The 26,248-nt window shown below is 40.0% G+C and overlaps 1 protein-coding gene across 1 annotated transcript in view; it reads right to left on the bottom strand.

Annotated features, from left to right (window-relative positions):
- CCBE1 (collagen and calcium binding EGF domains 1) overlaps positions 1-26,248 on the bottom strand; it is a 1,498,511-nt gene that overhangs the window by 85,992 nt on the left and 1,386,271 nt on the right. Inside the window, exons 8-9 of the mRNA XM_044070315.1 lie at positions 3,648-3,787; positions 3,471-3,506 (exon numbers count right to left, since the gene is read on the bottom strand). Coding sequence (XP_043926250.1) covers positions 3,471-3,506; positions 3,648-3,787 — 176 coding nt within the window. The remainder of the gene's footprint in view (positions 1-3,470; positions 3,507-3,647; positions 3,788-26,248) is intronic.

Genomic DNA, 26,248 nt, shown 5'->3' with positions numbered 1-26,248 from the left:
TTGCACCCCAGCCTGTGTCCGACACATCTCTAAAGAGTTCCTGGTTGGGGGCAGGCCAGGATTTGACTGAATCTGGGAGATCTAGCATTTCAGTTCCCTGGTCAGGCATTGAAGCATGGGAATCATGAACTCTAGAGGATGCAAGTGTTGTTTCCAAATTGTTCTCAGATACCACTGGAGCTTCCTCATGTGTAGCCTTGCTAGGAGGACCAAGGGGATAGTCGAGGCCATGAATCCTAGGATTCTGAGGAATTCCCTGGCAGAGATGGCTTTGAGAGGAAGGATTTCCTCGAAGAAAGATGTGAACATCGCAATCTTTTCTGGTGGGAGGCAAGCCATCATTTCCCTTGTCAGAATCTGACATCCTAGGAAAACCTGATCTTGAGAGGGTATCAGGAAGGATTTTTTGAGATTTATGGTAAGTCCCAGGCCTGTTAGGAGACAGAAGGTGAAGTGCATGTGTTGTAAGACCATGCAGCTTGATGGAGCCTGGATAAGGATGTCATCTAGGTAGGGGAAAATTGTATTCCCTTTATTCTGGCAAATGCCATGACTGGGGCCAGACATTTTGTAAATACTCTTGGGGCTGTAGAGAGACCAAAGGTTAAAGCACAGAACTGAAAGTGTGCAGAATCCACTGAGAAGCAGAGATATCTTCTGAAGAGTGGGTGGACTGGAATGTGTAAATAGGTGTCCTTTATATCCAAGGGCACTAGGAAAGCCTGTGGAAGGATCAGGGGTAGAAGAGCAGGAAGAAAGAGCATCCTGAAGGGGGGAACTCAGAGAAAGGTGTTGAGGTGGGATAGGTCCAGGATAGGCCTCCAGGGACCATCCTTTCTTGGGACCAAGAAGATTCTTGAATGGAATCCCCTTCCTCTTTCAATAGACTGGACCTCCTGAATGGCTCCTTGAGCAAGAAGTTCTTGCAGGCCTGGGGGAAAGAGATGGATTTCATCTCAGGGTGGGTGCAGGATGCCTTTGGGAGTGGGTTTGGCCTCCCAGGTCATGACGTATCCCTGCTTTATGATAGAAAGGACCCAGGAGTCCTGGGTAACCTGCTTCCAAGCGGGAAGGGAGAGGCATATGGAAAGAAGAGTGTCCAGGTGAGGAGCCTGGTAGTCACAGACTACCAGGTTTTCCATGAAGGACTGTTTAGAGGAGGGAGTAGAGGTGATAGACCTAGCTGGGGGCTGTTTCCTGTGGTCCTTTCTAGGCTTAGCTTGCATTTTCTTTCCTGAAGATCTCACACTGAAGTTTTTGCATTTATAATTACATTAAAAATGTGGAACTGGGGAGACAAAGATATGTCTTAGTTCCTGCAGTTTCTTCCCTTTGGATTGAGGGCCTTAAAGAGCTCAGCAGCTGCTGAGCCAAACAGGTTTTTATTGTATAGAGGTGCATCCAGGAGCTTGGATTTGATGTCATCAGGGAGGGGTTGCAATCTTAGCCAAAAGTACCTCCTGATAACAGATCCAGAGGCAGCAACCATTTCTGAGGCTTCTACAGCACCATAGCTGCACTTGATGGAGTGTTTAGTTACTTGAGTGCAAGAGTTCAAGAGAGAGGAAATCTTGTCCTTAGCAGGGGAGTCAGGGAGCTCTCCCAATTGTTTGACCATATCTGAAATGAAAGCCAAGGAATATTTAGCCATATGCATCTGGTAGTTTATGGCTCTTACTGCTAGGGTGACAGAATTATAAACTTTCTTCCCCAGACATTCCATCATTCTGCTCACTTTATCAGAGGGTTAGAGATGTGGAGGGAAGCAACTTTGAGGTTTTGTCCATGGTCACAGTAATAACTGCAGGATCTGCAGATGGGGCTTTGTAGAGGAAGGTTGCTTCCTCAGGCACCTTATTCTATCTGGATGCTTGGGTGCTGAGGGCTGTATATCAGGGTTTTTAGATGCAGCAATGAATGCATCCAGAAAGGCAGGGTGTACAGGGAGCATAGCAGAAGGGATAGAAGACTCCAATTGGAGTAATTCATAGTATCTCTTTTGGGTCTCAGTGACTTGACTGCTGTTCGACTTGAAGACGTTTTGCATTTTTGTGATGGTCTCACCAAAGGTGAGATCCTCACCTGGGGAGTCTGTGTCATTGGACTTGTCCTCTGGGATGGTATATCCCAGAGGAGAAGCAATTTGGGAAGAGTAGGTAAGGGATTCATCTTCAGATGAATCCTCTTCTGCTGAGGGGATGTTGGGGGCAGGTCCCTTGGAGGTAGATGTTGTAGGGGCCTGGGAAGGAGTTGGGCCCTGATGTAAGTAAGGAAGGTGTTAAGAAGGCCTTGGGTGAAGGCCTGCCAATCCAAAGGCTGTTTGAAGGCCAGAGAAGACAGAGGTTGAGAAATATGTTTTGTTTGATTCGGACATGTGGTGGAGGGTAGGAAGGTCTGATGCTGGCCAGCAGTCCACAACATCAGAATCTATATCCTCTCATACGATGATTTGAGAGATTTCATGTAGACCCTCCGAAATAACAAGCCTACGTTCCCCCTCTGTGATTGAATTGGATGCCTGAGACTCCCTCTGGGATGTGACCTCGGGCAAAGAACTATTTTCCTCCTGACTTTCCGCTGAATGAAGCTCTGAGAACTCCAGCTCGGACTCTGAGCTTTCACTAGCCTAGTGAGGTACGGCTGAAGTGGAGGGCACAGCAGTAGGTTCAGGCCTACACTTTTTCACCTTCTTGACTGGGAGCTCATCCAAGTGTTCCAATGTCTAGTCCATCATGGAAGCTAAACGTTTAAGTCTCTGATTCTCGAGATATAATTTTAATGCTGCTAGACAGCTTCTAAGGATTTTGGGAACAAAGGCCTGACAAATACTACAGGTGGTATGGTTGTGATCTCAGCCTAAGCAGAATAGGCAGAGCTCATGTGAATCCTTATGTGGAATTTGCCTTCCACACCTACATTTGCCCTTCCTACCTGACATGTAACCCAAAACAGTAGCAAAATAATAGAAAGCCCCTATGGGGTACTTATCTGAAGTTGGGTGTTGGAAAACACTTCTTCCAAAACAGCAACGACTGGAGCAGGCAGTCAAACAGGTGGCAGGAAAGTTCTGAAGAAGGTGCATGCTGATGTCTGCTTTATAACTGATGTCCATTTATGACTGACATCTGAGAGAGAGGAGCAGGACATCACATGGACCCTAGCGGTAGCATTTAACTTTTATAAAATGGCCGGCCATACAAGAGTTCACCAGAGGCAAAATCTCTGATGTTATGAATACAGCAGCATATGAAATCTGTCTAGTACTGTAATTCAGAAACACAGATACAAAACTGATTAGTATTCCCTGAAAGACTATTAAAATATAATAAAATAAAATTAGTTGATATTAGAAATTCCATTAACAGTTTACTTTTATATTTTTGGAAATGTTATCTCAGCTGTATTAAAAATATAAAGTCAAGATTTCCTTGTTTAAACTTCTACCTCTTGAAGCAAATATGTAGGCATACCTTTGCTCCATCTTGTCCTGCGGCTCCTGGTGGACCCTGATAACAAAGTGTACTAGTTAGTTGCACCTTATAAAACAGAAAATTGATTTTTTTTTTTTTTTTTGGAGTTTTTTATCTATAATATACAGATACAAAATTTTCAAGACAATTTGTATAACAAGGAAAAAAAATACTGACCATAGGGCCCCTTCTGCCCTGCTTAATATGTGAAATGTCAGGTGATGGTCCAGTGGGCCCCATCAGTCCCCTTGGTCCAGGTGGTCCTGGAGGACCAGGTGGCCCAGGATTTTTAATACTTCCTTTTGGTCCAGGGACACCTATGATTACAAAATTAAAATGTTAGACAAAAGATTCCATATCCTTTCAAAAATAAAATAACAAAATTGTACAGTTATAAACAACTGTTTGTACATATAAATTCAACTAACATTCGGTTAACAGGCACGAGATTTATATCCTAAAAGTTATACCAGTAACATTGATCTGTTCCTGTGGTGACAGTTAACCAGGGATTTTAAAACACACACAATATTAAAGTCAGAGTATAAGTTGTTTACTAAAATGTTCTTAACTAACAAAACTGTGCAATCTGTGTAATGGGTTTACTATGAATAATCACATCTCATTTAATGGACCTGTGATTATTTGACCCAAAACATCTAAAACCTTGGGAAGTCACTAATCAAAACAGTGACACCTCTAATTTGCAAAACATACACACACAGGAATAGTTCAATGTTACTGGGATAACTTTTAGGATATATATATATATATATATATATATATATATATATATATATATATATATATATATATATATATATATACACACATATACATATACATGTGTGTGTGTGTGTGTGTATATATATATATATATATATATATATATATATATATATATATATATGTGTGTGTGTGTGTGTGTGTGTGTGTGTGTGTGTGTGTGTGTGTGTATATATATATGTATGTATATATATATATATATATATACATATATATATATATATATATATGTGTGTGTGTGTGTGTGTGTGTGTGTGTGTGTGTGTGTGTGTATGTGTGGTGTGTATAGACCCCCACACCATTTGTATGCATGTATCTATACCAGCTCTAATGATTTTTTCTCACTTTTCCTCATGTCTAACCATCATTATCTGTTTCCAGTACTAACATTCCAAGTGTCAGTCAGTTGGCTGACAGCAAACAGTAGGTTTTCTCTATATAATTCAAAGAATTTCAAAAAAATGGTTGAACTTCTTTTGTGTGAATTCAGTCTTTTAATCTAGTCAGCATTTTAGGACCAGTTATCCTTTGATATAAAAGTAGCAGCTACTGCATAACGCACATTATAATACACAACACCGAAGGCACAGCTGGGGAACTCAAGGACTGTTTAAGTGAAGAGAATGTTCATAACAGGCTTTATAATACACAACACTGAAGGCACAGCTGGAGAACTCAGAGACTGTTTAAGTGAACATAGTGTTCATAACAGGCAGTATAACACAACACTTAAGGCAGAGCTGGAGAACTCAGGAACTGTTTAAGTGAAGAGAGCGTTCATAACAGGCAGTATAACATAACACTAAAGGCAGAGCTGGAGAACTCAAGGACTGTTTAAGTGAAGAGAGCATTCATAACAGGAAGTATAACACAACACTGAAGGCACAGCTGGAGAACTCAGGGATTGTTTATGTGACCATAATGTTCATAACAAGCAGTGTAACACACAACACTGAAGGCACAGCTGGAGAACTCCGGGACTGTTTAAATAAAGACACTGTTCATAACAGACATTATAATACACAGCACTGAAGGCACAGCTGGAGAACTCCAGGACTTTTTAAGTGAACATAGTGTTCATAACAGGCAGTATAAGACAACACTGACAGAACATCTGGAGAACTCAGGGAATGTTTAAGTGAAGAGAGTGTTCATAATGGACATTATAATACACAACACTGAAGCTGGAGAACTCGGGGACTGTTTAAGTGAAGAGAGTGTTTATAACAGACACTTAATTTAAAATCGTTTTTTTCTCTAAAAACTGCATTTTACCTGATTTTGGCCTAGCACTCAAGTATGGGGTCATTTATTGCACTGTTGTGATTATTTTGCTGCTTGTGTATCTTTGCTACCTTTAAACTACAACAAAAAGAAAAAAAAAAAAAAAAATCTTGCTTTTTAACCACCTTCTGAAAGTTAAGAAAGTTCAGTTACAGATTTGCTATTCTGAACTGTTTGGAAGTTTCTAGAAGGCCAGTGCTTGCTTGGGCTAAAGGGAAGTCTCTGTGTTCATTAGTGGGAGTGGTTAACACTGAACAGTCTGCCTGTCCCTGGAGGAGTGGTTACTACCTAGAAGCTGTAGTTTTATTGGCCATTTTGGGTCAATTCTAAACTCCTTGATCTGTCTCTCTTAAAACCCAGCTGCCTCGAGGTTTTGGCGTCTTTTCAGGCTTGCTAGTTGTTGCTGAAGCACCTACCAAGGGGAGAAAACGCTGAGAGAAGAAAAGGAGCCACTTTTGTGATTTTAAGTATTTTCTTCTGATTTTTTGTTAAGTTTTACTGCTTTGCTGCCTACTTTTTGGCATTTTCCAGCTTGCTAAAGTTTATATCTGTAACAGTAACAGTACGTGGAATACATCTAGAGCCTGTTTACTGCATTTCCTGTGTTGCACTTAATTTAAAATCTTTTTTTTCTCAAAAAACTGCATTTTACCTGATTTTGGCCTAGCACTCAAGTGTGGGGTCATTTATTCCACTGCTGTGATTATTTTGCTGCTTGTGTATCTCTGCTGCCTTTAAACTACAACAAAAAGAAGAAAAAAAAAATCTTGCTTTTTTCCCACTTTCTGAAAGTTAAGAAAGTTCAGTTACAGATTTGCTGTTCTGAACTGTTTGGAAGTTTCTAGAAGGCCAGTGCTTGCTTGGGCTAAAAGGAAGTCTCTGTGTTCACCAGTGGGAGTGGTTAACACTGAACAGCCTGCCTGTCCCTGGAGGAGTGGTTACTACCTAGAAGCTGTAGTTTTATTGGCCATTTTGGGTCAATTCTAAACTCCTTGATCTCTCTCTCTCTTAAAATCCTACAACTCTCTTTTTGCGCAGTTTTGCACACTAAGCAGCGTCGGGCAGTGCCGCCTAAACAGGTTTAAACTATTCCAGGCTCCACAAAGTCTGCTCTTCACTTTTTCCCTTAGAACTGTTCAAACTCTCAAAATAATCACTCTATTCTCTTTCTAAAGCTCTGCACTTGCTCAGCTCTTATAAGGAAACACTAACTAACTGAAGCACTACACCCTCCTTGACTTCTCATAAGTATTAGGCTCCTGATTGGTCCTTCCTGATCAAGTGAAAAATCAGTTCCCTTCCCTAATCTGTTCAGTAAAAAGACAGTTCCCTATACTAATCTGGTATGTCCAAGGGTCAGTTTCAAGGTTACTGTCCAGTCCAGCTGGTGTATCTGGGAATTTTGAGGCAATGTTACAATTACCTTATGTACACAGACAACCCTCTCCTCCTTCCAACAAACTCTAATACATGTGAGAGTTGCAGTTACACAGCCAAACTGGAGGCAGAGCTCTCTCAACCCAAGACTGGCACAGTCAGTCAGGAAGAAAAGGTAACCACCCACACCACAAATCCAGTCTCACACAGACCTATTGCATCTGCATGCCCAACACATAAACACACAAAAACATACTCGGATGCTCTAAATAAAAATCTGCCTAAACAGCAAAGACCTCCTAAGCAGATATCTAAGCAACAGCCACCCCTCAACAATACCCATGAATCACATATCTCACAAAATCAGTGTGCCTCACAGTCATAGCCCTTGAGGCCAAACAACACACCAAATACACTTGTTATATTGGACTCTATTGTCCAGCACACTGACGTCCTGCTCACCAGACTGAACAAGGAGAAGGTCACTGTAAGCTGCCTGTCGGGTGCCAGGATCCGCCACATAATGCAAGCACTCAGGTCACTCCAAAGCAAGTACAAGTATGACTCCGTCATTGTCCATGCTGGTGTGAATGACCTGAGATGTACCTCCCTGGACTACATGAAAAGAGACATAGAGGAGCTCTCTCACCATGTAGCCCAGGCTGGTATGACCCTGACCTTGAGTAGCATCTTGCCCTCACCAAGAATGATGCCACAGTATAAATTCAAAATGATCAGTTTCAACAATTGGCTAAAGTATTGGTGTCATTTAAAGGGGATCCAGTGTCTGTCAGCCTGGGATGACATGTTCGACAAGCCACGTTGCTTCGTTAGGGACGGCTTGCACCTGTCACCCTTAGGCTTTTGTATACTGGCTAAGGTTCTTGCCACCCCCATAATGCCTTTTTTAGGCAAGGCTCAAAGGACAAACCCACCTCCATAGACAACCCAAGGATAAAAAAACTAAAGGTAATGCTACTCAATGCCAGAAGTCTAAACCTCAAGATGCACACACTCGAGGCTCTCCTCAGTATGGAGAAAATTGATGTCTGTGCAGTAACAGAAACCTGGTTCAAGGCTCCTGAGAGCACCCCAGCACTACCAGGTTATAACTCATACCATGCATTTTGGCCTCAAAACTTGGACCGAAGCACAAAAGGAGGGGGAGTATCTATATTCATCAAAGGTACACCTCCAGGTTAGCGGCACTGCATGAAGCATCGGAAACCATCCATGTGCAACTAACAGCGGGCAAAACTGCCTTTCAGTTTGTAGCCTGCTACAGAACACCCTCCCTATTACAGGAACCCCACTTGGCATTCCTGAGAACACTGGAGAATATGAAGTTCTCTCCAAACACTATGTTATTGGGTGACTTCAACTACCCAAACATTGACTGGGAAAACTACTCAAGCCCAAACACCCTCGCCCAACGGTTCCTTGAATTTATAAACTCTAACGCAATGGGACAACTGGTCACCACTCCCACAAGAGGGAACAACATATTGGACCTGATCACCACCAACATGGGGACTCTATGCTCCACACCAGAGGTAAACCCCTCATTGGTAAGATCAGACTATAACCAAATTTCCCTGGACATCCATATCCCGTCCCCACCCCCAGCCAAGGAAATCACTGTATAGAATTTCTCAAACACCAACTTTGCACTTCTCAAGACTGAGGTGTAATCCTTCAAAGCCCCTGGGCCAGAGGATAATACAGCCCAATCCACAGAATCCTTTACAAATGCATTCTATGAGCACCTGCAGGAATGCATGGATCGTGCTATCCCAACTAAAACCAAGACTCACTCCTCCAAAAACAGGAGACCGGTCTGCTGGACCCCGGCCATAAATAAGCTATACAACAGAAGGAGGAAGCTACTACATGACAAAACAAAGTCCCAAAAAGGGGAGGCATCTCTGATCAGTATTAGCAAGAAACTTCGATCCCTCATAAAATTATCAAAGGCCAGTTTCAAAAGAAAAATTGCCCTAGACACTAAAGATAATCACAAGGCCTTCTTTAGTTATGTCAGGAACATGGGTGGAAACTCCCAGATATGCTCTGAATTTTTGCATAACAGTACAAAATATACGGAACCTACAGACATAGCCAACATCTTGGCAGACAGATTCAGCGCAAACTTCTCCCCCCCTTCCCCCCCAAAGGAGCAAATTCCTATCCTAACTGAATGTAACCTCCCTGACATCACAGATGCACAGGTGAAAGCTGCCCTCTCCAAAGCAAAAAACACAGCATCTATGGGACCGGACAGTGTCCCAGGCTGTGTCTTACATGAGCTCCAAGAAGAACTGAACCCTCACATTAAGTCACTATTCAAACTTAGCCTTACTACAGGATATGTACCCAAAGAATGGCGTACAGCTACAGTGGTCCCACTCCACAAAGGTGATGCCACAACGGACCCCGGAAACTATCGCCCCATAAGCCTGACTAGTCTGGTCTGTAAAGCTATGGAGTGTATTATCATGGAACTCATAAACAAAGACATTGGGAGCCTCCAGACACTGGACCCTACCCAATTCGGCTTTGTTAAGGGAAGATCTTGCCTCTTAAACCTAGTTTATTTCTTTGAAACAGTTACCAAAGCCATAGATGAGGGCAAGGTAGTCCACACAGCCTACCTAGACCTCGTAAAAGCCTTCGACACAATACTCCACTCGGGCATCATAAATAAGCTTACCAGCTTAAATATCAACCCCTATATCACAAGATGGGTTGCAAACTGGTTCAGAGATAGAACCCACATGGTCAGAATTGCAGGTGCCATGTCCGAATCCAAACCAGTTACAAGTGGCATCCCACAGGGCTCAGTTCTGGGATCTCTCTTGTTTGGTATATACTTCTCTGAGGTTCAGGCTAACACGGGGGGATTATGGCTGACAAAGTTCGCAGATGACTGCAAACTGGGGGCCATAATTGAATCTCCAGCTGACACAAGTATCCTCCAAAAGGGTCTCACAGAGATGGATGCTTGGTGCGAGAGCCACGGCCTCAAGCTAAATGCTAAAAAGTACATAGTCATCCCCTTTGGGAAAAACAAGGTGCCCACAAATTACCACATAGGTGGTAATCCATTAAGTACAGAAGAAGTAATTAGAGATTTGGGGACCAACGTAGATAGTAATCTCTCCTTTGATAATCACGTTGCCAAAGTGGTTAGAAAGACCTTCTATATAGCCCACCTTATCACGAAAGGGTTCGCATCTAGATCAAGAGAAGTCATTGTGCCCCTCTACTCGTCACTCATCAGGCCCATAATTGAATACAATGCCCCTTTTGGGATGTACCTTACCTGACACCTGCAGCAACTGGAGAGACCCCAAAAGTACCTCACCAAGAGGATCATGGGCTACAAACAGATGTCCTATGCAGCTCGACTAAAGAAACTCCAGCTCTACTCAGTTGCTTACTGCCTACTCAGGGGTGATCTATACCTGACGTACAAAGCCATGTCAAACCCAGAATTAATGGACATGCTCCACCTCAAAAAATCCAATCCCTTAGAGCTACACGCTCCAGGGACCTAAACCTCAGCACAAAAATAAATAGGACATGCTGGAGGGACAGATTCATTTCCCAGTGGCTCCCCTCACTCTGGAATAGAATCCCAGTTCATGTTAGACATAGCCCCTCGCTGACCCTCTTCAAGCGAAATCTGGATGCGTGGATGGGAAATCGCAAATTCACCCCTGGGATCTCTCCTGTGTCCCTGCTAGACAGAGGCACAGTAAACTAATCTTAAAAGGGTACCTTCTGTGACCTACTTTACAAAGGCACAGAAGGCTAATCTAATAGGGAGGGGGAAGCCAAATACACTCTGGCTAGGCTTATAAATGCCCTAGGGCAGATTGCCTAGTATCTACCTATGAACCTATGAACCTATTATAATACACAACACTGAGGGTAGAGCTGGAGAACTCAGGGACTGTTTAAGTGAATATAGTGTTGATAACAGTCATCTAGATGTGTGATAGGGATTCAGCAATTACCTAGTGCACAAAAAGTACACAGCATAAAACACAGACACACACACACACACACACACACACACACACACACACACACACACACACACACACACACACACGTGTGTTTTAATACAAAACACAGTGAAGAATATGGTATGTGATGGATGGCATTAGAGTGGTACGATTTTAAAGGAGCTAATGCGATAACCAATTTGTGATCACTTAGGAAGCTTGACAATGCATTTTGTATTTGCACTTACTTTTGATCTACATTTGTCAGAATGGTGCAATTTTACTGTACAGTAATCCTGGGTCTGTGATTTAGAGAGTTAAAGTCCTAACTATGATGCAGATTCCCCAAGCTGAAACAGTGGCTCAGGCATATAAAGAGCCTGGCAGGGAATGCGCAGGGGAAGACTGAGCATACAATGAGAGCATGTCTATCCTGAGGAGGGAGTTGTGTTTTTGTTTGGCTGATGGTCATCCATGGCAATTGAAAAGCTAGGACTGAGAAGATGGTATTGGTGATCCAAAGCTTGGGATGACAGTCCTCATTACCATAGAGCTGGAAGTAGACACAAGCATAGGGAGGGCACAAAATGTTCATGCCAGCTAGCAGGCTTGGGATTAGGGACTTAAAAGAAAACAATTATTGCCAGCATTCCAGTGAGTACGCAGAGCACCCTCATGGCTGCCTGAATGATGGCTCCATCGAGCTGATTCTCACCACTGTGCTGCAGATACCCAGTGTGGGGGAATGGATGGGCTACACATTAATGGGGGTGATTAATTATCAGCAGACACAAGGTAAAATGCACACTGAAAAAGATTCTGGCAGTGGCTGTGGAACAGTAGTTTTCCTGAAGACAGTCTCAAAGACATAGGATTGTCTCATTTGCATGTACCTCTATTGAAAGACAGAGGAAGTCGAACATCTTAGAAGCAATGGAAAAGATACCATTACCATAAGGTCACCATTGCCATGAGAATGGCAATGAATAATGAACGGATTGACAGGACTGGGATTCAGGATGGTAGGAACTGTGTAGAAGAGAGTCATTATTTCAGACATGCCAGTGCACAGTTCACACTCTCTTGTAGTACAGACAAGTCCTTATTAGTGCGCACTATGAGGGAAGACAAAGGAGAAGGCTGAGATCTCTTTCAGGGATCAACTACTAGAGGGAGGCAGCAGAATATGAATGAGAAGGAAGAGGAGGCATTTTTGGTGGAATTAAATCTCAGAAGGTTATAATTAAATCTCAGAAGGTTATAATTAAATCTCAGAAGGTTATAATTATGGGTGAGAAGCTACAAGAAGCCTAGTTTCACACCTAGTACTATGGTAATGAGCGACAGGTAATGAATACTTACTGCTGGAACAACAGCATCAATAACGAGAGAGTTAACTAATTATTGACAGTTATCTACTGAGACAAGTCATGCCAAAGGAAAAAAAATAAGACAAATAAAGGCATCTGTGAGCTTTGGAGGTGGGTTTTAAGCAAATTGAATGCTTACCAACAGAACTGTAATTAGGGTGCAGCAAAAAGGAGTAACTGTCCCAGGCATGAACTGTTGCTGTCACACCCCATAACAGTGTTCCCTAGGTACAAACTTTTAGGGGGTGTAACCCGCAGGTCCCAATGGTGCAGGAGTACTGTATTGGTATTGCTTTATGGAGACACAAAGAAATAGTGGCTTAATAAATGAATACTGATACTGCATTTGTGATCAGGCACTGAAGCACTCAATATGTGGTGATTAAACTATAGCAAGCAGCTTTCTATAGTGCTTTTTTTTGTTTTCCTCTTTGAGAACACCTTTATGTTTTGCTCCTCAACTTTGAGTTGGGGGGGTTGCCATATTGTGGAATTACTGTGTAGTACACCAGATGGCCTAGCTATTGTCATGCATGGTAACACTGTCTGATGTGCTTCTTATCCAAAGAATGGATGAAGCAATGGTGCTTTGTTTCATGGGCTTAAACATATGGATGTTTGTCACATATGGATCTCAGGGTTTTGACTTAGTATAGTGGTTCAATTTATAGGAAAGAATGTTTTATATTACTGGGATAGTCTTCATTTTTACTTTATGGGAACTGGCAGACTGAGTAATACGCTTAAGGACTTTATCAGTAATGCATTTGAACTAACTGGGAGGGTACAGAAAACTATCAAAAGAATTTGAACTAGTTCCCAAAAATAGCAGATTAGGGAGTGTAACATTCTATTGTAGCTTCAACCACAGACATATTCTCTAGACATTAACATAGCGCTAAAATTCTTTGCACACAGACTTTGGACAAAGCCAAAAATAGTGGGTGAACAAAGGCTCAAAACCAATAATAATTTGTAAATATTACCACAGTTCACTTAAAAAATTAATTGAACAACAGGTTTTGCATCAACATGCATTTTCTGAAGAATAAGAAGTATGAAACTTTAATGTATATAGCATCACTGACTGACTGTAGTCCTCAGTTATTTACCAGAAAACAATAACAATGTCCCTTTGTTAACCAGGTAGGCTCAATAAATACAACAGTCCCTTTTCAGGGATGACCTGCAAACACTGTCTGGTTAAGTGACTTGTAAATAAATGAAGGCCGAAGAATCAAGCCCTGAATGATATGGACTACAGCTCACAGCCTTAACCCTCTGTGCCAATTGCCAGATCAAATGCTTCATGACAGACAGAGCAAAAACCTGTGTCAAAATTAGTGACTGCAAAATCAGGGACAGATGAGAGATATAGACATCAGTTTCCAGTACAAACAATATTTAGTAATGAAAAATAGTGCCATCTTGCAAAATGGTGAATAACAGAAGATAAAGTCTTAATTCATTAAGTGGTCCCACAAAAATACAAATACAAATGCAAAAACTCTGTTTCATAATGTTTGGCACAAATAAGCTAAGCATTTCTGGTATAATCAACACTTACTTATAACAGATATCGGTTTCCTTTAATCTAACAGACAAGATGGCTCCTACTAATCACACACAGGTATGGATGAGCTACACTCAACAGCTCCCTTCCCTATTCAGGCTTCATGGATATCTTCCATACCTCATACTGTATACAACAGCTTCCAGCCTGGTTCCTCCCTTTAGAGTAAGCCTCAGTGAGACTCCTTGATGCAATTCTTTCTCAGTTCAGGACTTGGTTAAATAGGAATATCCCTCTGCCTTCAGAAAGGCATCTATTCCTTTATGAAGGTAACCCGTTTTCTTTAAAGCATAGTGCTCTCAACAACCACCACTATGGTACAAGAACTAAACACGAAATAGAAAAGCTACAGAGAAAACTAAGAACTGTTTTTCCAATAAAGAGGCATGTTGAAAGAGAAATATGCTGTAAGCCAGTATATAAATCTCTGATAACTGACACTGATATTACTAGGTTGTTCTCTACTTGGACGATTGTAAAGCAGATGACTTCAAACTCACCTATTTCTATTCCCCTGATTTTCAACTTTTCAATCTCTCTTTTATGGAAGATGTCACTGCCAATGCCATTTACATTTGTGTGCTGATGGTCAAGGTTGCTGGGCTTTTCTTTTTTCCCTGCCGTCATGTGAGCATGAATATAGTATGAATAAATAAAGGGGTATACAGGGATGCAGGTAGGATTGCCCTTCTGCAAAAACTACCTTTTGTATTTCATCTGGTTGAAGCTTTTACTGATTTATTCCATGCATCTGAAGCTTCAGATATGTTTTTCTTCTATAATTTTCTGTAGAAACATATTATCATTTGGTATGCATTAGCTGTACTATGAATATTTGCTTGTGGCAGCCTCTTGCCTTAGGTTATGACTGCAAAGGTTGTCTGACCAGCTCACCCACCTATTTAAGAAATTAAAATATATGACTAAATAAACACAAGAAGGCAGGACTACAAGTGGATGCTAAACACCAGAAATTGTATTGTCTATGTAGAACTCTCCTCCATTTATTTATTATTTTCTGTATGTTTATCAAGATAGTCCATCTCAGCAAAAGCCTATTTACTTTTGCAATCATTTGTGTAAGTACATTATCTTCTTCATTATTTTTCCTGCAGAAGATATTTACTATAGCAATAACCCACGCCTGGGTGTGGGTAATGCTGGATTTACCCACGGTTGGCGTGGTTTGGTCCCTCGGGCTTCGCCCTCAGGACCAAACAAAGCCAACCGTGGGTAAATACAGCATTACCCACACCCAGAAGTGGGTTATTGCTATTATACCATGACATTATTTAAGAAAAGAAGCTATTACTTTTCTTAAATAATGGCATAGTATAATGCCTGTTTACTGCCCTTCCGCAGATGTCTGGCATCCGCGGCAGTTCTGATGTACTGCGTGCCTGCGCAGTACATCAGAGTTGAGCAAAAGCAACGGAGAAAGCAAGATCTCCGTTGCTTTTTACTGTTTTAAGCTATGTTAAATGGGTTTAACATAGCGAGACAGTTTTAAAATAAGCAACGGAGATGTCCGTTGCTTATTTTAAAACTGTTTCGGTATGTTTAACCCATTTAACATAGCGAACAGTAAAAGCAACGGAGATCTTGCTTTCTCCGTTGCTTTTTTTTAAAACCTGTCTCGCTATGTTAAATGGGTTTAGCATAGCGAGACAGCTTTAAAATAAGCAACGGAGATCTCCATTGCTTATTTTAAAGCTGTCTCTCTATGTTAAACCCATTTAACATAGCGAGACAGTGTTTTAAAAGTAGAGTTATACTAATGGAAAAAAGTCTGGGCGACCGGACCTTTTTCCATTAGTATAATTCGATTTACAATGTGCACGCTGGCCAATCAGCGTGCACGTTTTGGGGGGGTCATGGTATAATATAGCGGTTTACCCTCTCATTTTCCCTTTCCTACATCCACTTGCCTCTCCACTATTTACAATTTATATACCTGTTCCTCTCTTACTGTATATAATGTGTTGCTTTCTAAATACTTTTTGCATGTTCTAATCATAGTCTGGTTTGTATTTTAAACTCATTGGATATAGTCATTTAGTTTTAACATTATGGTTATAGATTTATTGGCCCCAAATGATTGCATGTTATTCTTACTGTACTCAGTCTGCCTTGCTTGCAGAGGTGTAGCTAGGGAGAGATGAAGGGGCAGCCACTCCTGGTGCAAGGTGTCTGGGCACACAACCCTCAGATGTTGAGAGGATGGTAGTACAGTGCCAAAATTTGGAAATGTATGCAGATGCTGCATTGGCAGCCACTGCTGAAGAGCTTCAGTGCTCTGTATGTGCCAGAGTACAGCCCTGTTATTTACATTCATGGTCAGGACTGAAGAGCTTGGTAATAAATACATTTAATAAACATATTATTCATTTATTTGATCACAGCAAGACATCTGAGATGTACACTGTGCCTGTAATTGCTAGGCATTTCTGTGTGTGTGTGTGTGTGTGTGTGTGTGTGTGTGTACATCTGAGTTTTTATATATGTGTGGGCGACTGTGTCCCTCTACCTCTTCATCTGTGTGTGTGTGTGTGTGTGTGTGTGTGTGTGTGTGCGTGTGTGTGTGTGTGTGTGTGTGTGTGTGTGTGTGTGTGTGTGTATGTGTGTGTGTTTGTGTGTGTGTGTGTGTGTGTGAGTGTGTGTCTATGCGTGTATGCGTGTGTGTCTGTGTGTGCGTGCCTGTGTATATGTGTGCAAGCAGGCATTTATGTGTATGTGTAGACATCATTAAATATTTATATAAGTTATGTTTGGAATGTAAAATACTCCCTCCAACAATTACATATATTGCACTAACTTTGTAACAATTTAACAGACAGTCCATTTTCTAAATATAGTAATGCTCAATACTCCCTCCAACAATTACATATATTGCACTAACTTTGTAACAATTTAACAGACCGTCCATTTTCTAAATATAGTAATGCCCACCAGGGTGGGCATTGTAGTGAAAAATAGACTTTCTAGGGTGAACAAGCATTGTGGCATGAGGCCTCACAGCACCACTGGGCAGTCCTTTATTTTATTATAACATCAAGCCTGTCAGGCATTACTGCTCACTTATAACACCAAGATTCTTACTTACGTAGACTAAACCCATGGCATACTGTCAATTGTAATATAAATCTCCAGCTTATAAACTACTGATTACAAAGTCTTACATTTTGTAAACTATACCTTAGTCCTTACTGTTTTACCCAGATGTTAATTTTGTCTAAATAATCACTGTCGTGTCCATTTCATTTTTTATGGGACCACCATCCCTATAATTATGTCATCTGTATACTTTAAGATTCAGTATTTTGCTGTTGCAGCAAGGATGTGTAGGCTATATTGCAAAGTATGGGACCCAGTGCTCTTTTTTCAAGGATGCCTCCTCTTATTTTATTTCATTCTGAACAACTCCCAAGAAGGATTGCACTTTAATGACCTGTTATCCAGATGCCTTTTAATCAACCTTATGATGTATCTCTCTACCTAAAGGTCAGCTAATGTATTAAAGGCTTTTGCAAAGTTTCACATTTATTTATTTATTTATTTACTAAATTGTTGACCAGGTAATAGCACACAATGAGTCTGATTGCTGGAAAGGTGCCAATAGTATAATCTTCAATAACTATAGTTTCATTGTCAATATTAGAAGAAACTAACTGTTCCTTAACCTGCTCTCAGTTTTTACAGACTGATAATGTTCAAATTTATTATAATCAGGTAAAGTGATATGTGATACATCCCAGGATTTAGTTACAGCAAAAACTGTGTACAAATGTAAACATTATACTAGGGTCTTTAGTGTATCCTTTTTTTCTTCATATTACTAGCATTTATATAATAGGTTTTATAAGCTGATCAAATACAGGTCTACCAAACCATGATGTGGTGCAGATGTCTGTTTTCCTGAAAAATGTTTTTACTAATGGTAACGAATTCTGTGAATGGAGTTTAGCACTCTTATAGTTAAGGCAATAGTTCTATAAAGCAAAAAAAGAGATGTCATAAGATGTTGCTTCCCAATTAGTCATGACTTGCAAATTGTTAACAAGACAGTACTTATGAAGACAGTTACTGAAACAGCTAGCCTTTTCATACTGATAGATAACATTTTGCTGCATTCCTATTTATGCCTTTCTATATCATGGTGGCAGTATTCCTTACACTAGGGATCTCCTGCCAAGGGTAGCCCGATGTCTGGCTAGTATACCAAAGCCTTTGGTTGTTATAGGGACATTGTACATCACACATATGCTCCTGTCTCATGGTATAGGGCATAAAGGTAGCATACAGGTATTCCTTCACAGACCTTCTTTGACACAATCCAAATGCCATCTTCGATCTGAATGCTCCTTTGTCTGCTGGTTTCCAAGCTGTTTCAGGTAAGTGTCCCAGTCTTCTTATCTTGCCTTTTACTTTTTGTTGTAAGGTTACATGTCTCCCAGAAAGGGAAATTACAAGTGAGAGAGACAGATTCCCCATAAGGACCATCATGAACAGTGCTTGTTTTGCTTAGATGCTTCTCACGACCGTATGTCATGCCCTATTTGTCAAGCATTTGTCCTCAAAACTCTTTGTAGTCATCTCTCCTTCTTATCCATCTACCTGGAAAACCAATATCTTAAGTTGTTGGCACAGGGTACAATGGTGGAATCATCCTGGCCTGAGGATCAGCTGTCTGCTAAGAAGAAAACCAAAAATGTTAGGTCAGATTCTACTGCTGTACCGTGTAACCCAGACATCTCTTTTGAGGCTGGTGAAAGCCCAGAGGATAGCCTGTATTTTCTGTCAGAGTCCTCTGCCACTACTGCTTTGGAGGCCGGCATAGATCTGGCTTCTTGCATGTCCTTGGAGACTCTGCAGATGTCTGTTTTAGATGTTCACAGAGAACCACTGCTGATAATATCCGAGGGACCATGCAGTGTTCCACAGATTCTTGTTAGGAAGGAGATTCCCACAATGTTGATTGAGTGTCAGCAGGGGTCCAAACCTCCTAAGATGTTTAGGGCTGACTTCCCTTTAAAGAATAGCAGAAGACAAAGCATATTCCCCTGCTCCAGAGGATTCTCAGTGTGAGTATTTTACACAGGGAGTCTGTATTTCTGCCCCCCCCCCTTTGATCTTCTACTCTTCTTAAGAGGCTCAGGGAGCAGGGCTCTTCTAATAATGGCTTAGACTCTGATAAAGAGTGTTTAGCCTATTCCTCCAAGATTCTCTCTCCATTGGATTATGGAGGAGGACTCTATTAATCTAGACTCTCCTTTTGAGGGGATTTCCTTTGGGGATACTATCTCTCATATGATGGAATTTTTTAAGTGGGACTGCATCTAGGTTTCTGATTTCAGAAGAGGTATTATGAACTCCTCCAAATGGAGTCTCCTAAGCCATCTGCTGTTCCTCCTGTCCTTGATCCTTTGTTGAAGACATTTTCAGTAGCTTCTCTGGCTTTTGATTCTCAGCCCCCTGCTCCTAAAAACCTGATAGGTTTTATAAGGTGCCTTATGATTGTAAATTTCTTTACATGTACCCCTCTTTTGACACCTCTGTCATTTCTGTTTCTTCTGATAAGCCTTCCAAGCTTTTGTCTTCTACAAAACTGCTTCCCTCTGACAAGGACAGCGGCGCTATGGAAACATTGTGCAAAAAGGTGTACACTACTGCTACTCTGTCCTTTCATGCTGGGATTTACCAAACCCATATAACCAGGTATGCTTTAGGCCTTCTCTCTCAGGCCATTCAAGTTATTTCAAAACTTTCAGATGCTGAGGGGAAGGCTTTGGCCCTCTCTTTGTTGTGCTCACTTCTCAAGTGGCCCACCATTCCATTAAATGTAGTCATGACACAGCTGATGCGTCTTCTAGAGCTGCTGCCTTTGGTTCTGTGTTAAGGCATTATTCCTGGCATCATCTTCAGCCTTTGCCTGATGATATTAAGGTCAAATTTTTAGAAGCTTCTCCTGACAATAAAAATCTCCTTGTTTCTGCAGCTGCTGAGCTTTTTAAGTCTCTTCAGGAGAAGGGTAAGTCTATGTAGGAATTGAACCATATTTTTGTTTCCCTTGTTCCCACATTTCAGAGGAACTTTCCTACCAAGCCTGCCTTTATATATAGGCAGTCTCACCCTCCTCCCATAGGTAAAAAGGGTTCTAGAAGGGCTCCTCCTGCTAAGTCTACTTGGACTCCTACATCTCAGAAGTGTTCCTTTTCCAAACAAACCAGGTTCTGTCTATCTTCTTCCCTCCCTTCTAAGCCAAGTTTCCCTATCTCTTCATCTTTCCCTGTCTCTTTATAATTGGTTAGGGATCATTCAGGATTCTTGACTTCTATCCATCATTTATCAGGGATATTACATGGTATGTAGATGCCTTCCTCCTTTTTTGGGCATTCCTCAATGTCCTCAGGAACAGATGTCCTTTTTTCTGGATGTCATTCAGAGATTTTTGTCTCAAGGCACTATCCAAGCAGTTTCTCCTCCTCAAAAAGGAAACAGGTTTTATTCCAGAATGTTTCTGGTTCCCGGGAAAGAAGACATATGGAGAACCAGTCTGGATCTTTCTCAGTTCAACACCTTTTTAAAGGTTCCTTCCTTTTAAATGCTGTCCCTTCAAACCTTGTTTCTCTAATGCTACCTCAGGCTTTCCTTGTCTCTCTAGATCTCAAGGATGCCTATCTCCATATTCCTATTCATCCCCATTTCAGGAAATTTTTACATTTCTCTGTTTCTTCCTTACATTTTCACTTTTTTGCTTTGCCGTTTGGCGTCTCTATTCCCAAGTGGTCTTCACCAAATGCCTCGCTCCTGTGATTGCTTTTTGCAGGATGAGGGAAATACAAACCTTTCCTTACCCGAACAACCTGCTCATTTAGGCTTCCTCTCCAGAGATCTTCCTTCAGCAGTTTTGCTATGATATTTGCCTGTTGCAGAGCCTAGGGTTTACAGTAAATTTCCAAAAATCCTTCCTGACCTGTCTCAGGATCATGTTTTTCTTGGATATAGGCTCCAGAACATTCCTATGCTGGCATCCCTGCCACCTCCCAAGGCTTTAACTCTGAGTGCATTTTTTCATTCCCTTGTTCCTCTTGTCTCATTCACAGGGCTACATGGCTTCCACTATTCCTATGCTTTCTCTAGCCAGGCTTCATATTAGAAAGCTACAGTGTTTCCTAAAGTCAGTCTGGCATCAACATTCTCATCCCTTGGACTTTCCAATTCCTCTTCTTCCACGCCTCAAGCTAAGCTTCAGTGGTGGATTCATTGACTATCGCTCAACCCAGGCCTTCCTTTTCAGCCTGTAGACCCCTCTCAAGAACTATTTTCAGATGCCTCAAACATAGGGTGGGGATCTTCTTTTGGCCCTCAGGGCCTTTGGTTCCTTTGTCAGAAGAAGGACCATATCAACATCAAAGGGATGAAGGCTCTTCTTCTGGCTCTTCAGGCCTTCTATTTTTCTTCCAGGGTCCCTCAATATCTTTACAGGCAATACCACAGAGATGTAATACATCAACATGCAAGGGGGGCCTGGTCTTACTTCCTGTGCAGACTAGCTTTTCAGGTTTGGGATCTTGCCGTCCAGTATCAGGTGATACTTCAGGCTGTTTATATTACTTCAGCTAAGAACTTTGTGGCAGATTCTCTGAGCAGGTCCATAACAAAGACTCATGACTGGATACTTTACAGAGATGTGTTTGTGGACATTTTCCACCAGTGGGGTACTCATGAGGTAGAACTTTTTGCCTCCCCCCAAACAAACAACCTCCTCTGTATTTCACCAGAGTCCCATGTACTCTGGCTTGGAAGGTGAAGGCCCTCTCTTTTTCTTGGAAGAGGATGTTTCTTTATGCCTTCCCTCACCTTCTTCTTATACTGAGGGTCCTGCTCAAGATAGAACAGGATGCTCCCAAACTCTTGTTGTTGACTCCCTTGTGGCCCAGACAGCATTGTTTCCCTCCTCTTCTGCACTTAGCCAATGGCAATCACCACAAGTTACCTCACAGGCTAGATATACTCAAACAAAACAAGGGATCTCTCATCCATCCCCACTTTATTAGTCTTCAACTGACACTGTGGATGAAAGGGTTTTGATCCTTTTTAGGTAGCTGTTTTCTGAGGACATGAGTCAGGTTCTGCAAAATGCCAGGAGAACCACTACCAGGAAACAGTATTTGCCCAACTGGAAGATAATTTCTGTTTGGTGTCTTGCTCTTAATTTGGATCCACTTTCTGTGGAAGTTCCTTTGGTTCTCTCTTATTTGTATGAATTTCTCCATCCTGGGTCACCATACTCTTCAGTTAAAGCCCACCTTTCAGCTATTTCTGCTTGTCTGCCTTTGATGTCTATATTTCTAGATAGTCCTTCATTTTAGGCCTCCCAGAAAGCCAATTCCTCCTTCCTGGGACATAATTTTGTTCTTGAAAAAATTGACGCAGGTATCTTTTGAGCCTGCAGCTTCAGCTTCCTTACTGTACTTGGAAGGCTGTTCTTCTTTTGGTCCTTACTTCAGCTAGAAAGGTGTCTGTGCCCTTATGTCTGTCCTTCCCGTTTTTAGTTTTTCATGGAGACAGACTGTCTCTTCATACTAATCCTTATTTTATGCCCCAAGGTGGTTAATGAGTTGTCTCTTAACCAGTCTATTCATTTGCTCACTTTTTTCCCTTGTCCACAGTCTGCTAGTGAGAATGTTTTTCACATCTGGGATTTGCATAGACAACTCAGATTTTATTTATATAAAACTAAAGCCATTCATAGACCTGAGCAACTTTTTGTTTCTTTTCATCTTAGGTCTTCAGGTTTGGCTGTTTCTAAACAAATTATTTCTTCCTGGATCTCTAAGGCCATTTCCTTTTGTTACGGTTTTTATTGGAAAGCATTTCTGCATCTGTTAAGGCTCATCCTACCAGAGCTGTGGCTTCTTCTGGTGCTTTTTTTCAAAGGGTTAGATACCACCTCCATCCTTGAGGCAGCTACTTGGACTTCTGTGCATACCTTTACCAATCATTGTAAGTTGGATATAGTTTCCAGGGCAAGAGCCAGATTTGCCAGGGCTATCTTTCATGGCTTTATTGAGGGCTCTGCTGGACCTTCCTCCTTGCAAGTTTCCTCTTGAGCTTTTGTACTGTCTCTAGTGTAAGAAATACTGCACCAGAGATATGGAAGGACCTAGTCCATCTGTGTAAAATCTTACCATAACAGTAAATGTCCTTCTCTTCACTGTTGCAGTATTCACTCCCTACCTCCTCCTCCCCCTTCTGCTGTATTATTTTCCCTTTTTCTCCTTCCGGATGCACATGTTCCTCCTACTTCCTAGGACTATTGTTCTGGTGCTATTCAGTTCTTTTTTTTTTCTAAATATTTTTATTCATTTCCAAAAACAAGAAAACATGAATGCAGGTTATTTATGACAATGAAGTATTTACAAATTATTTAAAAAGGTAGGCTAAAACCTCTAAACAGATATCAAACATTAAAACCAATATAAAGTATTTACAAGGGTGTCTATTGTTGACATATAATTGACTTTCTATACAATTGTTTCCTGATTATAATCTGCTGCAGTCATTATTCTCCAGTATTTCAGTTACTTTTTGCCATGCTACGTATAATGATGTAGTTCTTTCAGTTCTTCCTTTAATAGTGTTCATTTCCAATTGCGATACTGCTGACACCATATTCATGAATTGCTTAAAAGTTGGAGAAGCTTTGGATTTCCAGTTTGATGTAATGTTCTTCCTTGTAATAGCTAGGAGAGTCCTTAAGATTACACATTTTGTTCTTGGCACACAGTCGGGTACAGGTGCATTAAACAAAATAATAGATTTGGAAATCTGGAATTTATCATTGAATACCATTTGCAGAAAATAATTTATTTTATCCCAATATGGTTTAATCAAATGGCATTCGTAGAACATATGTTGCCAGTCTGCTTTTATTGATAAATCACATCTCCAGCAGCCAATATTTTTCTTAAACATAAGTTCCATTTTATGAGGGGTTACATAAGATCTGTGTATGAATTGCCATGTAAAAAGTCTCCAATGTAATGAAAGTGATGCCTGCTTTGGAGAGAGAAGAATTAGTTTTTTATCTCTGTCATTTGGCACATGTCCATTAACTGATCTATAATAATTCCATATTTTGTCATTATTATGCATTTTATTTTTTGTTTGTTTTATAAATAGATGATAAGTATCCCTTTCCAGTAATGGGTTGATTCGTTAGTAATATTATATGTTCTATAAGGTTAGGAACATTTTGTCTTATTGATGGTTGCATTGTTTCTTGTTTGCTTAATATATACTGTCTTAATTCTTGTACATGTAACCACGAACTGTCTTCCATATTAAATTTCTGTTTAATCTGGTCTATTGTCAGAGGTTTTCCAGAGTTAAGCAATTGATGCCAATATATTAATCCCTTTTCTTTAAGCATGTTGACTACTTCCATATTAAATGTTATTATATTACCTTGTGTGTACGCTACTGGATATAAAAGAAATGACCATGCTTTAATATCAGGATTGCTATTAATAAGATTTTGGAAAATTTTTAATGTATAAGTAATGTATTTGGAACTTATATTTTTATTCTTATGTATCATCATATATTCCTTTATCAGCCATAGAAAATTATTTGGTATGAAATCGGTATAGTTATTTGCTACTACAAATCCTGATTTTAACCAGATTCTCTCATGAACTAGCTTCCATTTTGATGTATATTTTGTATTTAGCCATAATGATATTGTTTTAATAATGGATGAATGCAAATATATTTCTATGTCTGGTAAACCTATGCCACCTATATCCCAATCATCTAGATGATACTTTATAGCTATCCTTGGTTTTTTTGGATACCATAGGAATCTTACCATTAAATCATTTAATTGTTTTAGGTGCGATTTAGCTGGTGGCAAAGAACAAGCTTGTATGACATAAAGAATTTTTGGAAATATGATCATTTTAATTATATAAAGCCTTTCTTCCATTGAAAAGAAGAATTTATTCCATCTTTGTATTAGATTTTTAATATTATTTAAGGTCTCTTTATAATTTGTTTCAATTGTAGTATCTAGGTTGTTAGTTATTATAATTCCCAAGTATTTAATTATATTATCGGTAGAGATATATTTATGGTATTTTTATTTAGATCTTTTTTATTAGTATTTATAAGCAATGCATTTGTTTTGTTCTCATTAAATTTAAGACTTGAAAAGTTTTGAAAGTTTTGAATTGAGTCCCATAATGCTTTTAAACTGCTATTATTATTTTTAAGGTAATTAAAATATCATCAGCAAAAGTTGAATTTTAAGCTCTAGGCTGTTGTCTAGTTGTATTCCTTCAATCTTTTTATCCATACGTATATTATTTGCTAAGGGTTCAATGACTAGCGCAAACAATAACGGAGAAAGAGGGCAGCCTTGTTTTGTGCCCTTAGTTATTTTAATAGATTTAGACAGACAAGATCCCAGTTTTATATAAGCCAATGATTTTTCATATAATGATTTTATTAACAAAGTGAAGTTGTTTGAGAAGCCATATTCTTCTAAAACTAACCACAGATAATCCCAGTTCACTTAATCAAATGCACTATTTATGTCTAAGCTAATAACATTCATTTTGTTTTTTGTAACATTTATATAATCAATTAAGGAAAGAATTCTTTTAATGTTGTCATAAGTGTTCCTATCTTTTATAAAACCTGTTTGATCCCCCTCTATCAAAAGTGGTAGTAATTGTTTTATTCGAGCAGCATGTATTGCCATAAAAAATTTATAATCTATATTAATAAGTGAAATGGGTCTGTATGATGCACATTCACTGGGATCTTTATTTTGTTTCAGAATTGGTGATATTAATGTGTACTTCTAAGAAGGAGGAATGTCTTTACCATTTTTAACTGATGTAAAGACATTCAATAACAACAGCAAAGCCTCTTTTGATAGTAATTTAAACATTTCTGGGGTGATATTATCTATACCTGGAGCTTTGTTTAATTTTAGCTTATTTACTTCAGCTTTAAGTTCTGTCATTGTTATTTGTTTATCTATTAGTTGTACCTGCTCCTCTAATAACCTAACTTTAACATTGTTTTTGAGAAAAGCTTTCAATACTGAATGTGTTTCTGTTTTCTCATTTTGATTATTAAGTTTATGAAAAAATAGCCTAAAAGCTTCTAATATTCTTTCTAAATCAGATACTTTCTTTTTGGTTTCTATATTATGTATTTCCTTGATTTGATTTGTTTTAATAATCTTTTTAGTCCTATTTGCTATTCTTCGTTGGTTTTTAGGGTTCATTGAATAGTAACATAGTTTAATTTTTTCTAAGTTGATCATTATTTTGTGGTGTAGCGTCTCTGAGTATTTTTTATTAG

The sequence above is a fragment of the Protopterus annectens genome, chromosome 1.part0 (genome assembly GCF_019279795.1).
Source record: "Protopterus annectens isolate FY-2018-M chromosome 1.part0, PAN1.0, whole genome shotgun sequence".
NCBI classification, from domain to species: Eukaryota; Metazoa; Chordata; order Ceratodontiformes; family Protopteridae; genus Protopterus; species Protopterus annectens.
The sequence above is the reverse complement of the archived record's forward strand: the minus strand, read 5'-3'. Positions and strand labels throughout refer to the sequence as shown.